Source organism: Embiotoca jacksoni, unplaced genomic scaffold, assembly GCF_022577435.1.
Source record: "Embiotoca jacksoni isolate LCO1_2020_lvr unplaced genomic scaffold, fEmbJac1.0.p SCAF_14, whole genome shotgun sequence".
In the NCBI taxonomy this organism is placed as follows: domain Eukaryota; kingdom Metazoa; phylum Chordata; class Actinopteri; family Embiotocidae; genus Embiotoca; species Embiotoca jacksoni.
The window spans coordinates 4,127,664-4,141,693 of NW_027185274.1; the positions used below are offsets into that span (position 1 = coordinate 4,127,664).

Genomic DNA, 14,030 nt, shown 5'->3' on the forward strand with positions numbered 1-14,030 from the left:
CAAACGTATCAGTTTTAAAGCTACTAGTCGTCACTACATGCAGAAAACAGTGGGAAAAAAAAAAAAGTCCCCATACCTGAAAAGGAGACCTTTATTCAGTAACCGCTCAGTACAATGTTTTACATTAAAATCCTTTTATCTTACAGTACAGTGCAAAAGAATACCTTCGCAGTAATACTTGAGGGCAGTCAAGAAGTGAATACAATCATCATCAAAATTCTCCAATGAGAAGGACGGCAAGCTCAAGGATCTGACCAATCAGAGCACAGTATGTGACTAACATGATTAGAACATTGAAGGCCACTGACAGACTGGACAGGATTCATGTTTGTCGGCACGCACTCACACACACACACACACCTGTACAAATGCACGCACACGCACACACATACAGTCACAGCATAAAAACAGCCTCCAAACAGGAAACATTGTTAACTCGTCAGCCAGATGTCAAGCAGACAATACAAAATAAGTTAATTTGGACAGTTTTTTTTGTTTTTTTATATCATCGTCAGCAGTACGTAAACATCGATTACAACAGTTACATCGATGATGGCAGCGAGAGGACGAAACAGTTCAGCATCGCTCGACACTTATCCAGCTCTTGATTGGCACGTTAGTGTCCGTACAGGTGGAGGGAGGAGCTTACTGCCCTTCCCTGATTGGCTGGGAGAGGCAGAAACGGCGCTCATCGACGGCCTGAGAAACAGGCGACTGGCTGTGCTGTTCGACAAACAGAGAAGACGCGAGCGGAGACGGGAGGGCAATAAGGCAGAGAGGAAGAGCAGAGTTCCTCGCAGAGGATCGAAGAAATCTAGAAGACGTAGATCTTGTCTCTCTGGACTCTGTCGAGGTCGTCGTCCATGGTCAGGAGGACCTACGAAGGAACAGGGTGAGTACACAGTGTCTAATTTGCAGTTCTTTAAAATGTATCTTTGTTCACGTGACTGATTTTTTCATCGTACCAGGAAGGATCCAAACATGGCGATGGAGGAGAGGAAGTGCCAGATGTCGTGGTCGTCAAAGAACGACAGCAGGATACAGTCCCTGTTGTGCTCCCGAGACTCTGCTGGAGTTTTCTGTGTCAGGTGAAGGAAACACAACCATTCAGTACACAGAAGAAGAACACTGAAAGATCTGATGTGTGTGTGTGTGTGTGTGTGTGTGTGTGTGTTAGCGACCTGCCAGGTGCTGAGACCCTGGAAGAAGAAGTACAGCGCAAAGCCCCACACGACAGCCGTGAAGAGAATACACACCAACGGCAGACACTTGATTCTCTCACCGCTCCGCAGCTGAACACACACAGAAGAAATTATTTTTAAAATGTGCAAGACATTTTCTAAAGTCTAAATGCCGCTCACAAGGTCTCATACACTGAAAAAACACACACACACACACACACACACACACACACACACACACACACACACACACACACCTTCATAATGATGTAAAATGCAAAGTAGAGCAGCAGGTTGCAGATGGCGATGGCCAACAGGTAGGAAGCAAAGTCATTCGGTCTCTCTATGAGGCCGTAGGCAGCGCTGCAGAGAGGAGGGAGATACATATAACAAGGCGTCTCTGCTCACTGTTAGTTTATTAATGTAGCTATTAAGTACCAGAGGAAACACAGGGTTTACTTACAGAGACCAGTTAACTATGTTCCCCATCACGAGCAGAACCATACGGTCCTAAGAGACGCACGGCAGGGAGAAGAGGATTTACAGGCAGGTAATCTGGCCTCAATACATGATGCAGTCAGCTGAGTCACTGAATACATGCAGATGAATAACACAATCTTAATGTTCACCAACGAAAAGCTCTTCAACGCACAATCTCTGGTCATTACTCACAATGTACATGGGTCCACTGCACTGTCTGATGCAGTCTGTGTAGACGATGTACACCATCCTGCGCAAGACCCCGGCGTCTGTCACACAAACACACGGCCAGGAGGGACATGATGAGCGATACGAACACAGTGCAGTATGTGAGCTGGTACTTTAAAGGTACCGTATTTTATAGCTTCCTGTGTTTTATTTCCAGTCTTGGTGTACGATCATAAAACATTTCTACGTAGTTTTACACCTCCTCTCTTAAGCTTTCTCACTGGAGCTCTGCCAGCAACAGGCTGCTTTGTATCTTTAAGGTGCATCGATCCTCTCTTCTGATTGGCTGGTTCTTTTTTAAAATGATGTTTTTTTTCCGGCCTTGCAGCTGGCTGGTGCCAGATTGGATCAGTAGGAGGGGTGCTATGCTTGTGATTGGTTGGATTGTGAAAAGGGTTAGGATTCAGGTTTGGGACCAAGTGATTGACAGTGAAACAACCAATCAGAGCAGAGCACCTTTTACAATCAATCTCAGCAGTGTACAGTTTGAAACATGCATTGACACTTTCCCAGTATTTATAAAGCACATGGGCCCACTTCATAATCAAAAAATAAATCTGATTTTATCCAATATGGGACCTTTAAGGAAAAAAAAGCCTCTGTTTTTCAATCCGTAAGACATCACAACACAGTTAGCAACTTAAAAAGGATATTTTAAAGACCAAGTTTGAGAATTTATAGCAACAAATTTACATTTCTGAACTAGTTACACACAATAATCTTAACATCGTAGACTGCGTTAGTTGCAATGAAGCACAACACTCTAAGATGACCTCATTCCCGTGCATCAGCCGGCATATTAACCTATGAAGCCTGTGAAACCGCAGCTGATTTACATGAATCACAGCTAACTGTAAATTCTTCAAACTGCAGCCAGTTTTGTTTCTTGTGATCTTACCGAGCCTCCACCGGCCCATGTAGTAGAGCTGTGTGCTGAGGAGGAGCGTGGCCAGGATGTGGATCACTGAGAAAACGATCCAGAAGACCGTGTTTCCCCTCCCGAACACCTGAAAAACAGACAACACGGTGTGAAAGGTGACTTTTGCTGAATAAGCCAGGTCTTGCCTGCAGTGTGTGTGTGTGTGTGTGTGTGTATGTGTGTGTGTGTGTGTGTGTGTGTGTGTGCGCACGTACCACTCCCAGCACGGAGAAGAAGATGACAGCAGCCAGACAGGCGTAGGCAGTGTAAGCACTGGCGTTGATGTCAGGGTGTCTCTTCTGATAGAGCTTCAACATACACAGCCCAGCAATCATGTACATGAAGGAGGTGTCTGCACCGGAGGGAGGCAACATTACGACACACGGATGGAAGGTCAGAGGTCAGATTTACTGTCTTTATAGTTACTGCACTTTTCCAGCTTCAACGTTTTAAACTCCGTCGTACTAAAAATTGTTCCGCATCGTCTCACGATAACAAACAAAAGCTGCGTAATGGATCCAAATAGCAGGAATGTAATCGGTCTTACCAAACTGGAAGTTAGTGTAGTTGGGACAGACGTGGTAGCAGGCACTGAGCAAGCCCTCCATCATCAGAGCTGTTCCCATGGCATAAAACAGACCAAAGTGCTTTGGGATACCGCACTCCTGAAGGAGAAAGGGGGAGGAGGGGGGTCACAGTGGGTGACAGTGTGTCACAGTGTGTCAATGCTCTGATTATCAAAGTTGTTGACACGGCTTCTATTATAAGCTCTGCTGTGGTTTACCCTGTCGTTACTGTTGCAGCTTTAAAACGGAGGATAAATGGTGGATAAAAAGTAGAAATGTTAAATCAAAGGTGTCACATGACTCGTTTCATTATTCAAATTTGGAAAGTCTACAAGAGCTGCATGATTGAATTATTTGATCTCCATTATTTGATTTAGATTAAATTCGGGATGAACTGGACGTTTGTTGGGTCGCATGATTAATCGTATTAAAATCACGACCTCTGTGGGACCTTATTTCTAAATGACATGGATTCCTCTGCATGTTTATTTGGGGCATCAGCTGCATCAAAACAAGCGCTCCTGCTCTCTCAACCAATAACAACGTCGAATTATAGCAAGTGATTCAGAGCAGCACGTAGCGTCCTTCTCCAGTTCCCTCTTATTTTACACTGAACAACAATAACGAACACTAACGTACTATTTTCCATGACAACATATAGAGGATGGCAGCGATCCTGTTGAATTGTGAGTTCTTCCTGTGGTGCTGTACATCTGTTAGTGTGCCTCACCAGCGCGTTGAGGTCGTTGCGGACCAGAGCTCGATTGTGGACGATGTCTCTCTTGAGGATGATGAGGAGGAAGAGGAGTCCCAGCAGCACGTAACCAAGGTTACTGAGGATGTTGTTGAATGCACTGTGTAGGACAGCGTTTGCAGGTCAGTCCTCGCACACTTTCCCTCGGGCGCGTGCAGTTATGCTGTTGTAACATTACAGACAGTACATGTACGCTCAAACACGTGCTGACTACGCACCTCAGATCTCCGAGGGGGTGCGCGCACAGGAAGTTGTAGTAGCAGATGTCTTGATTTCCTGTAACGTTGACAACCTGAAGAAAAGAGATTTGGATGTCACATCTTCATTTTCAACACAAGCAATTTAGGTGTAAACACACTTTGTCAAATCACTGTTTATTTCTCATCGGTGTACCGTCTGATAGGTGATGACCAGCTGGATGACCGGCAGAGCGTAGAACACAGCAATAGTAGAAATGTTCCTGGAGAGAGGACAAAACTTTTACATTCATGCTGTTGTTGTTTTTTTTTAATGCACATTTCACGAGATTGAATCAAAAAGTGCGAAGACGGAGCGCAGCGAGGTGACGTGACGTGCACGGGGGCAGAGAGGAGCTATAACCTTCAAGTGACGTTGCTCGATTCACATCGGCACCAGAGTTACGCGTTGTTTTTTTTCGGGAGCGCTGGTATGTGTGCATTTGTGATCTGAACATAGACCTGAAACTCGAGCAGCGAGCAAACATCCGATTTTGAGGGAACAGAAAGAAGTCGCAGGGAGCCGAATCTGGTGAGTAGCGGTGGTGTGGAGCTACAATTGTGTTGTTGCGGGTGAGAAACCTGATTGTTTTCAACGCGCTGTGAGCAGACGCACTATTATATCGGGAGAACTGGAGTGCCATCGCGTCAAAGTTGAGGTTGTTGGGACTGAACGTTTCCCCCAACAACGTCACAGTAGAACTCGGTTTTGAAAGTCCGACCCCGAGGGAGAAATTCACAGCGCAAACTCAGCAAATTCAGTCTTGAACAGTGACGTTGAACACACTTCATCCAGCTCATTTCTTCATTGTCGCAGGCTTTCTGAAGGCTTTCTGAAGCATTACAAAGGTCTCTGTTGCTGATTTTCTGAGTTTGACACTAAATGTAACGCGTGCTTTCTGCTCATATCCAAAGAAAAAAATTACAAAAACACATGAAATACAGGTGTTGATGTTGATCAAGCACAAAACAACAAGAACAGTCTCTGAACTTTTTCATTGCACCTCATTCGACATCATGGCTGTCGACAAGGCTGATTAACTATGTTGTTGTTTTTTTTATTTAATCTATTTAACTAAGAAATCACTGTCTCTCTTTGACGGGTGTCAGTCAGTCCTGATCGGACCAGCGTCCTCACCAGAAGTAGATTTGGTATTTCTTGCTGAGGATCCTCTTGTCTTTGCGGGACAGATCAGACACGCACAGAAATTTCTGTAACGAGACGAAGACATAATCATTGATGGGCATCAGAGGAAAAGGACCGACATTTGAAAAGCTGACTTTCACTTTAGAAATAATGAATAGTGAGCACGGAGTGAGACGGACGAGGCGTACCTTGGTGCGGACAATGTTTTTGTCTGAGTTGATGTCGTCCAGCGTGTCGTAGTCGTCCTCCTCCACGGAGCTCAGAGACTCGTGCCTGCTTCGTCCAACGCTTTCCAACGATCGCTCTGAGGGGGGAGGAGATGGAGCGGAGAGGCTTTTAGCTGATTGGAGAGAGAATGTCAGCAATTGGACGGACGACTAGATTTAAGTGAAACAATGCAAATGCATTCAAAGCTGTCACACCCTTTAGAGCCGATTTGCAATTTAAAAAAAAAATATTAAAAGGAAATTACAAATAATTATTGGCTTTTTTTTCCTGCTCAGATGAGAAATCTGGTCGCATTCGTTTTCATTGATGTTTGATTCACGAGGCCCTGATTGGTTTTGTGCAAATCTGGTGGAACCGATTCAGCCAATTGTATGGCAGAGTGTCACCGATGCGGAGGGCTATGTGGTGAAGGTGATTGAGGAATGGTCGACGTTTGAAAGGCTCGTGTCCTAATGAACAGAGAAAACACACAGGACAGCAGTGAGGGGACCGGAGGTGCTGGCGGGGAAGCCAGGCTGTAGAGAAATACTGCAGAGCGACAGTGATGTGCCGCAGACCGCGTGAGTGTCATACCCAGGTATCCGTAGTTGTCGGTTGACGTGGCGCTGTCAGTGATGGCCTCTGAACTCAGCGTGCTGGCGTTGTCAGCTGGGGAGGAGAACAAATTCTCAGTTCAGTTCATCTCAACTCAAACAAAGACGTTAACAAAACTAAAAACTGTCCAAAACTCACCAAAGGAGCCGTATTCATACGGCGAGGCTGGAGTCTTCCCTGTGGACACAAGTGCATATATTTATAAATCCCAAATGTTAACACATTTCACAAACAAGCATCACTATCTTAAAGCCCAGTTCAGACCAAAGATTCAAGACGAAAATACACCGTTTTAGAAGGTTGCAGGAAATCTTGCAGCAGTGTGAACTGGCTCCTCAGCTCGACTCGAGCCAGCTGATGGAGTCGCCTGTAAGTGGGTGTTTTAAGAATGTAGGACACAATAGTTGGTGATTTTTTTTTGGGGGCTTATAGAGGAGGCACAAACGTATCCAAATGACAGAACTGCTCTGGAAAAAGACAGGAGAAACTGAAAAAAAGAGGGAAGATCCCCTGTATCACATTCACAGCAGTAATGTGGATGAAGCACCCGTCGGCGGCTCCAGATTTACGGTTTCATCACAACTAAAGATGGAACCGTAATAAGAAACTCTCTATCCCAATCCTCATTCATGTTATAAGACACCACAAATTATATCCAGCTACGAAAAAGCCTGAAAAGCCATCAGTTAAAACGGTAGTAGAAAGCCGTTGCCATGGAGATGTTGCACCGTCTGGTTGCTTTGGTCTAAACTGGCAGGTTACAGGACGTTGCAGACAGTCAGATTGCGAGTAGTTTAAAGTCATCTAGTCGCGAATCCTTGGTCGAAACAATGAGCACTACAACACCACTTGTTAGTGAACTGTTAGTCTGTAAACACAGACAGGAGAGGGAGGCATCAACACATGCAGGGATCCAGGCAGAAAAGTGGAGCCTAAAAAAAAAAAACACTTAGCTGAGGGCTGAGAAATAGTGAAGGCATGCTGCTATGAAAGTAACCGTCTCAAAACTGAAAGTGTCTTTTGGTTTAAAGTCAAATCCTGTCAGCAAACAGTGCAGGGAAGAGACACAGATGCACAGAGAGGCAGTCTTAAGCTGGAGAAGCACCTCGGCACACGTTTCACATTTATCTCAATCACTGCCTCCATGTTCGTGTTGGTCTCGTGTTGTTAGTACTGCTGACGATATCATAATCTGCTTACGTGTTTCTTTAGCCAGCCAAGGCGGGTGTATATCTGTACCTCTGTATCTCTGTGAAGCCATAAAAGCACTATGACAAAGCACTGGAGCTAATTACATCGTATCTTGCTGTCTGTGAATGCTGTCCATGTGGCGAGGGGGGTAAAGTGTGCGAGCTAATGCATGCAGAGCATCTGCAGACAAGCAACACAGTGTGAGAGAGGGCAGCGAGTGCACGGGAGGAGGAACTGTGTCGTTATACCATCTCCGTTCTTTCCAAGCAGAGAGGCTGAACCACACAAAGGCATGAGGGAGAGAGTGAAAGACACATTCAGTACACACAGGCGTTAAGTTCACCGTCTTTCATACTGCGAGTTAAGTGTACATCTCGTATATGTTGGCATTTATCTAACACAACATGTCTGATCGTTTGTTTTGTTTTGAAAACGGTGCGGCCCGCGCACCCGCCACCGAGCCCCGATTGGGCCGGTCCGTCCGAGCTGGTTGCTGGGTTACCTGTCTCAGCAGGCGACATGTCTGCAGGATTCTCAAACTCCTCTCTCTTCTTCATTCTGCAGGAACACAAGAGGAAAAGATAGAAACATCATTTGTATTCAGCATAGCGTCGCTGCTGCAGTGCAGCGGTTTGACTCTCCGCTCTTCTGGCAGAGATTCAACCTCCTGCGTTGAACTGGGACTATTAAATTACACTTTGAACAGTGTGGGATCACTGTTAAGACTTTCCAAATACGTAAATACAAATATGTCAGCAGGGAGAGAAGCCTGTATGGATGTAGTGCAGGACTATTCTTCTCTAAGAGCAAGTTAGCCGGGAAGAAAATCACTTCGACGGAGACATTTTGAAGCTTGTTGTTAGCTTAGCTGATGTAATGTGAGTTTTATTGTGTTCCACAACTAACTAATGTCGCCCACAGGTTTCCTGATGACTGGTATTAAAGCTCAGTTCCGGTTGTTTCTGACCCGTCACCATCTTGGCAGTGCCTGACTCGAATTAACTGGCTAATCCAAAAACGGGCTGAGAGGTGGTGCGTGGGTGGAGCTGAGGCTCAGAGCCTCTGTCTGACATAACTCTCGGTCATTATTACGTTACTGGACATCGTTTATTACTCTTACGTCCATATATGTCAACGGTTCAGGACGTTACGCGAATGAACCCGACGTAGAGGATGAACGAGCTAACTGATGTTTTGGATGCGGAGACCAAATTGAAAATCTTACCGCTTGTTTTCCAGACAAGCAACCAGCAAGGTCAGCAGGTAGAAAGAGAGGAAGATACCCAGACAGAAGAGCATGCCCATCACGTACACTTCAGCTGTGGACAAAGACATTTACTATGAGCCAAAATACAGCAAATAACACCGACAGCTTCCATCTGAAAGAGACCGTATGACGCAACAGTTTATATCCTGTCAACATGAACTAGTTCAACAGGCAAACACAACACAATCAGACATTTTCAACGGCATTTCTATACGTTTCTTTTGGCAGCAGCTATATGGTGTCCAACAAACCTATACGTGTAACACTGTACATATGTGACTCACAGTTGATGGCGGGAGTGACTATCACATTGACGACCTTGCTGCGATTGCCAGCATTAATCAGCTCATCGGGCCGCAGAGGGTAGAAGCGCAGCGGACCGCCGCACGCCTCGTCCTCGGTTTTCACCACGACCACCACGTAGAAACTGTTGCTCGGAAAATCTTTTCTCTGGATGACGCAAAGAGAAGACAATAAGATATGATACGACTCCGTGTGGTGAGGCTTTGTTTAATAACTACGTACACGCCCGTGTGTGTGTGGAACTACCTGCACGGTGATGGCGCCTTTTTTTGTCATAGTCTGGTACATCCCAATGAAGGCCACATTGTTGTCAAGGTCATAGACGGGGCACTGAATAGAAAGACAGAAAATAAAATGAGAAACGTGAAACATTAACAGCTTAAACAATAAAATTGACAATTCCTGCATTGCAAGGAATCCGTTACAGTGACCTGTGTGGTGCCCTCATGTGGCCCAAGACTGCTAGTGCCTGCTGACCACACGGCCGGGGGCGGGGGCGGGGGGGCCACTTCAGGACAGCAGCAGTCTGGTGTGAGGGGACGGGGAGTAAAGCTGCATTTGCGTTCTGTCTGAAAAGAGAGAACCTGGCCCTAACTGTACCTGGATGTCCTGGATGGACATGACCGAGCAGGGGAAGGTCATGTCCGAGTTGACCTTGACGATCACAGTGTCCACCCCGTCCGGAAAGACGTACTGGAAGTACTGAGAGAAAGAGGAGGAGGCCAGTCAGGATGCAGGATATTTAGAGCAGATGTGGATTAGAACACACTTTGGTTTGTCCACCTCAGGACCGAGTTATACCCGCTGAAAACCTGATCAATTGTGATTTATTAACAGGTTCAGACACAATTGATTTTATGCTTGCTGTCTTTCATCGCTGTCTCGTACGTCCTCACATCAGGGTGACAACCAGAACTAATGGATGACGAGGATTAACTGACAGGTGCTACAAACAGAACACACAAGCTGACTTTAATTCGTGATGTCCTGAGTCGATTTAAGATCGATAAGTATTAAGAAGATAAGTATCAGGGCTGATCAAGGCTTAATTAACTGACTGGTATCAGCTTTGCTTTGTATATCCTTTGTTTTATGTCAACTGTTGCACAGGTGTCATAAATGGAGAGCACACTTTGTGTCAGGATGCAGAAGTGTACTCTGACATGTGGCATATGTGCAGCCACAATGTGGTAATATTTTAAAATCAAAAATAGCACAGCAGCTACTTGTAATGTCTGCAATGCAGCATTCTGCAGGATGGTTGTAACAGAGCTGCGCTCAATACTACTAATTTGATACAACACCTTAAAAATAAACACTGAACTACAGGGAGTTCACAGCTAACTGTGATACAGTCTTAATGTGATTTTCATTTGATGTGAATGTAACAACACTGTTGCACCAAGATAAAAAAAAATAAATAAATAAATAAATAATGTTTGTTCACTTTGTTATTTTGTAAAAAAATATATATAAAATAAATAAATTAGGAAACAGCGTGGATTCAGCCATTTTCTTTTCTTAATGCACTGTGGATTGAATTTAATAATTTGAATGAACTTGAAGGGAACACAATGCAGCAGTATTATGGAGGAAAATACAAGTATTGGATCAGGACTCAATATTAAAAGACTCAGATTGGGGAAAAGGACTTCCCTAGTTCTCACATGCTGGAAAGCAGAACTTGCAGGAAGAAAAGAGTCTTGCTAAAACCTTAATGATGGTGTAAAACCAGATATTCTCTCCATTCATACCATCCTCGTTTCACATGTGTTCCTTCCTCAACTTCTGCTGTGGACTTTCCTCTCTTTAAACACCCTTGTTGTACAGCAGCACTGACTGTCATACACACACAGAGCTGCGGTATCCGGCTGATTACCTGAGGTTGGGACGGCGATGCGGTGAAACTGAACTTCTTGTCTGTCCTGAAATCAAAGTCAAACATAACATGTCAGGGATACCAGAGAATCACTGTTTGATGACTATAAAAACCAGCGGGATGTCAAGTGCATTAAGCCGAGAATACAGGCGGTGATTGCAGAGTGTGTTTGTGTTATTACATCAGCAGTCACTCACTGGAGGGTGAAACTTTCTACTCGGCTGACTCTGAGCTGGTAGTTTGTACTCTGACTAGACAGGGTGGACACGTCAATGAAGAAGTACTGAGTCTCACAGGCGACCCGGGTTGGAGGTTGGCACAGTGTCCGGCCCACATGATTGTAAGGGTACTTCCTCTGGTAGCTGCAGAGAAAGATACAGAGAGAGATGACAAAGAGTGAACAAGAGAGCTCAAGTTTCAAAAATAAATTATACACAATTATGTAACCAGAGATCTTTTCTGTTGTGGAGCATGAGTAGACACTTTGAATGAGGTAAAGGGTAATTATGGGAAGACAGAAATCAAAGAACAAGTCAGACTTCTCAGAAGAAAAGAGGGATTTTTTTTTTTCTCCACTTCAGAGAGTCGGCTGAAAGCAGACAGCCGCAGGAGTCGACTTTAACAACAACATGTGAAGGAAGCTACATGAAACTGAAGTAACGTTACTGTGGCCATTGAACGACAGCTCATTTTCAGTAAATGTGGGTTCATCAGATCACGGTTCCACCTCAGAGGAGGAAGTGAAAGTCCAAAGTTCACTGGTGATTAGCTGAAACAGGCGTGGCCACGGGACCAAGGCGAAGCGATTCTAATCTTACGCAACCTCTGGAGTGTGGGAGACACGGATCACATCCCAGATGGGCTGTTGGCCAATGGTTAATAAACCTCCCAACTTGTTATGAAATAACCGGATTAGTCCTCTTAGAAAAGTTGCGTATCCCGTAACCACCAGGTTACAACGCCGAGCATGCTCAGGGAAGAGGACTTTGCAGTTTCCTCCCCACAAAGTATATCATCTGACTTTGATGCTGGTAACAAGAAATAACAACCGCAATTGCTCAGCTGTCCAAAACGGACTCATATCTTCTCTCCACCACATCCACATAATTCCAGCTTGCATTAGCAGAGCTGAAGTCATCGTTGTTTACCATGTAGTTTAACAGCCTGACACTCCCTGAGAGGAACCTTGGATGCTCTCTGTGTGTACAGTCTGTGTTTGTGCTGTTCGGTACAAGGACACTCATAATGGCCTCGTATAGAAACGGAGTTGGACAGATATTGGTCTACTGGGTGTTGTGGAGACTTACCTTCAAGTTCCCTTACAATCAATTTGGTCAGACATAGCGTAGAGCTAAATCCGTATTTACAGCTGTTGTGTTTCTTTATTAATTCTCTTCTGTCGAGTGAGCATCTGAAGTCCAGCGTTTGAATGTGTTTTGGCACAATTAGAAACTAAACCAGAGAGCATTAATCACTAGTTTGCCATTTAAAGTATGTGACTTACAAACTGACATGTTCCTGGAAACACAGGCAGTAAAACACAGTGTACGGTGCCAATTTCACCACAACGTTTGGAATAATATTCACCGATAGGATTTAGGCAGTTAGGAGCTGGTGATCGGCCTCAGAGTGGATTTGCAGCACAAATGGGGAAGCTGAGTATGTGAGAAGGTAACAAGGCGGGTTTAAAGGAGAGAGGAACCGAAGCACAGCGAGTTTCTCTCGAGTTGATTCTGATTAGAGGAGATAAGATCGTGCTCACGATGTATGTAAAAAGAATATCTACTCACAGGCCTCTCAGTATGAGTGGGACTTGAAAAGAAAGCACGGCTTGCTTCTGTCGCACCACAAACAGGATAGGACTCTCCAAATCCTGTGACAGCACATCCACAGTCACACGCACTCCCTCCGTCTGGAAGTCAAACACAGGAACGAGATCAACACCACAAAGTGAAAACACGTCCACAAGCCGCAGGGAGGCAAACTCACCTTGTTCCTGGAGACCGTGTGATTGAAAGCATAAGTGGTCTGATTCTCGCTTGTAACCGTGTCGTTGTAGGTGACATCAAACTCTGCATCTTTCTGGACCACGTTTTCCCCCACCGCCCCGCCGCTGCAGGCTAACTGGGTCACCCAGAACCAGAACAGGGCTGCCGACCCGGCTCGGGTCCATCCGGCAGCAGGTCCGCAGCTGTTTTTATGTCGAGATTTCCAGCAACTCCTCCGCACCATTTTGGCCGACACCGTCTTCTCCGACGGGGACTGATATCTACCGTGATTGTAAGAAAAACCTCAACCCCATTAAAACACGACGACGAGGATCCGTCTGGTTTCAACTTCCACCGTGAAGACGCAACAACAGGAGCTTGACTTGACGAGCTGCAGACACAGCGAGGTGTTCACGTGTGTTCACGCAGACTCGTTGTTAGTCCCAGACAACAAATAACACAAGTTTAACACAACAAAAGGACAGCGGTACTCGGTCTCTTCATCCGGCAGGCTAGGCGACATTAGCACGTCTGATGAGGACGCAGCTCCATGTTCTCAGATCGGATTTCGGCTCCAGCTTCGCTGACGTTGTCTAAAAATAAAACCGCAAGAAGTGTCTTCTTCTTTTTCTTTTCTTTTTTTTAAATACGGTCCAGCCTCAAAAAGTTGTCAGGGCCTGTATCCGCGGTGCCGCCGCATCGTGCAACGACTTCTGTCATCCGCAGGGTGAAGAGATTCAGCGTGTTTACAGGAGCGCCCTCCACACTCAGCGAGTAAACAAACCGACGTGACGTCATGACGTCATGACGTCACGCCCGGGCCCTCCCCACCACTCAAATTACCTTTTAATATTTATTTATTTTTTTTAACTCTGTCTTCCTCTTTTTTTAAATTTATTTATTACAATTTAAGTACCCCTAACAGATATGTTTGCCTCTGTATTGCTGAGATTTGCAGTATTGTTAAAATAAATAAATAAATAAATCTAGGTTAGGTTAGGTAGTTACTTTATTAATCCCCGAGGGGACATTTTTTTCTCTACAGCAGCATACAGAAGCAATAGATAGT

The 14,030-nt window shown here is 45.2% G+C and overlaps 1 protein-coding gene across 3 annotated transcripts; it reads right to left on the bottom strand.

Moving 5' to 3' along the window:
• Window positions 1-73: 73 nt before the first annotated feature.
• On the bottom strand, window positions 74-13,731 carry sidt2 (SID1 transmembrane family, member 2). 3 transcript variants are annotated; one of them, XM_069147542.1, is made up of 27 exons: window positions 12,963-13,731; window positions 12,764-12,885; window positions 11,171-11,335; window positions 10,974-11,019; window positions 9,695-9,796; window positions 9,341-9,424; window positions 9,076-9,241; window positions 8,750-8,843; window positions 8,027-8,082; window positions 7,773-7,799; window positions 6,472-6,510; window positions 6,313-6,387; window positions 6,126-6,188; window positions 5,700-5,815; window positions 5,503-5,576; window positions 4,522-4,588; window positions 4,347-4,420; window positions 4,105-4,228; window positions 3,356-3,473; window positions 3,024-3,160; window positions 2,788-2,896; window positions 1,854-1,930; window positions 1,645-1,691; window positions 1,439-1,544; window positions 1,182-1,292; window positions 966-1,079; window positions 74-877 (listed from the first exon to the last, which is right to left on the bottom strand). In XM_069147542.1, the coding sequence occupies exons 1-27, from the start codon at window positions 13,203-13,205 to the stop codon at window positions 815-817; spliced, it is 2,619 nt and encodes an 872-aa protein (XP_069003643.1). In that variant the 5' UTR covers window positions 13,206-13,731; the 3' UTR covers window positions 74-814. The 3 variants fall into 3 exon arrangements, with proteins under 3 accessions (XP_069003643.1, XP_069003644.1, XP_069003646.1); XM_069147543.1 differs by lacking the exon at window positions 7,773-7,799; XM_069147545.1 differs by lacking the exon at window positions 6,126-6,188.
• Between the last annotated feature and the right edge of the window lie 299 nt (window positions 13,732-14,030).

What these genes read in the sequence shown, in the direction of transcription:
- sidt2 (XM_069147542.1), bottom strand. Translation starts at nt 13,205, where the DNA reads ATGGTGCGGAGGAGTTGCTGGAAATCTCGACATAAAAACAGCTGCGGA. An exon ending in AAAACATTGTCCGCACCAAG is followed by an intron (nt 5,577 to 5,699) that starts GTACGCCTCGTC and finishes GTCTCGTTACAG; the next exon opens with AAATTTCTGTGCGTGTCTGA. An exon ending in TGGTCATCACCTATCAGACG is followed by an intron (nt 4,421 to 4,521) that starts GTACACCGATGA and finishes TCTTTTCTTCAG; the next exon opens with GTTGTCAACGTTACAGGAAA.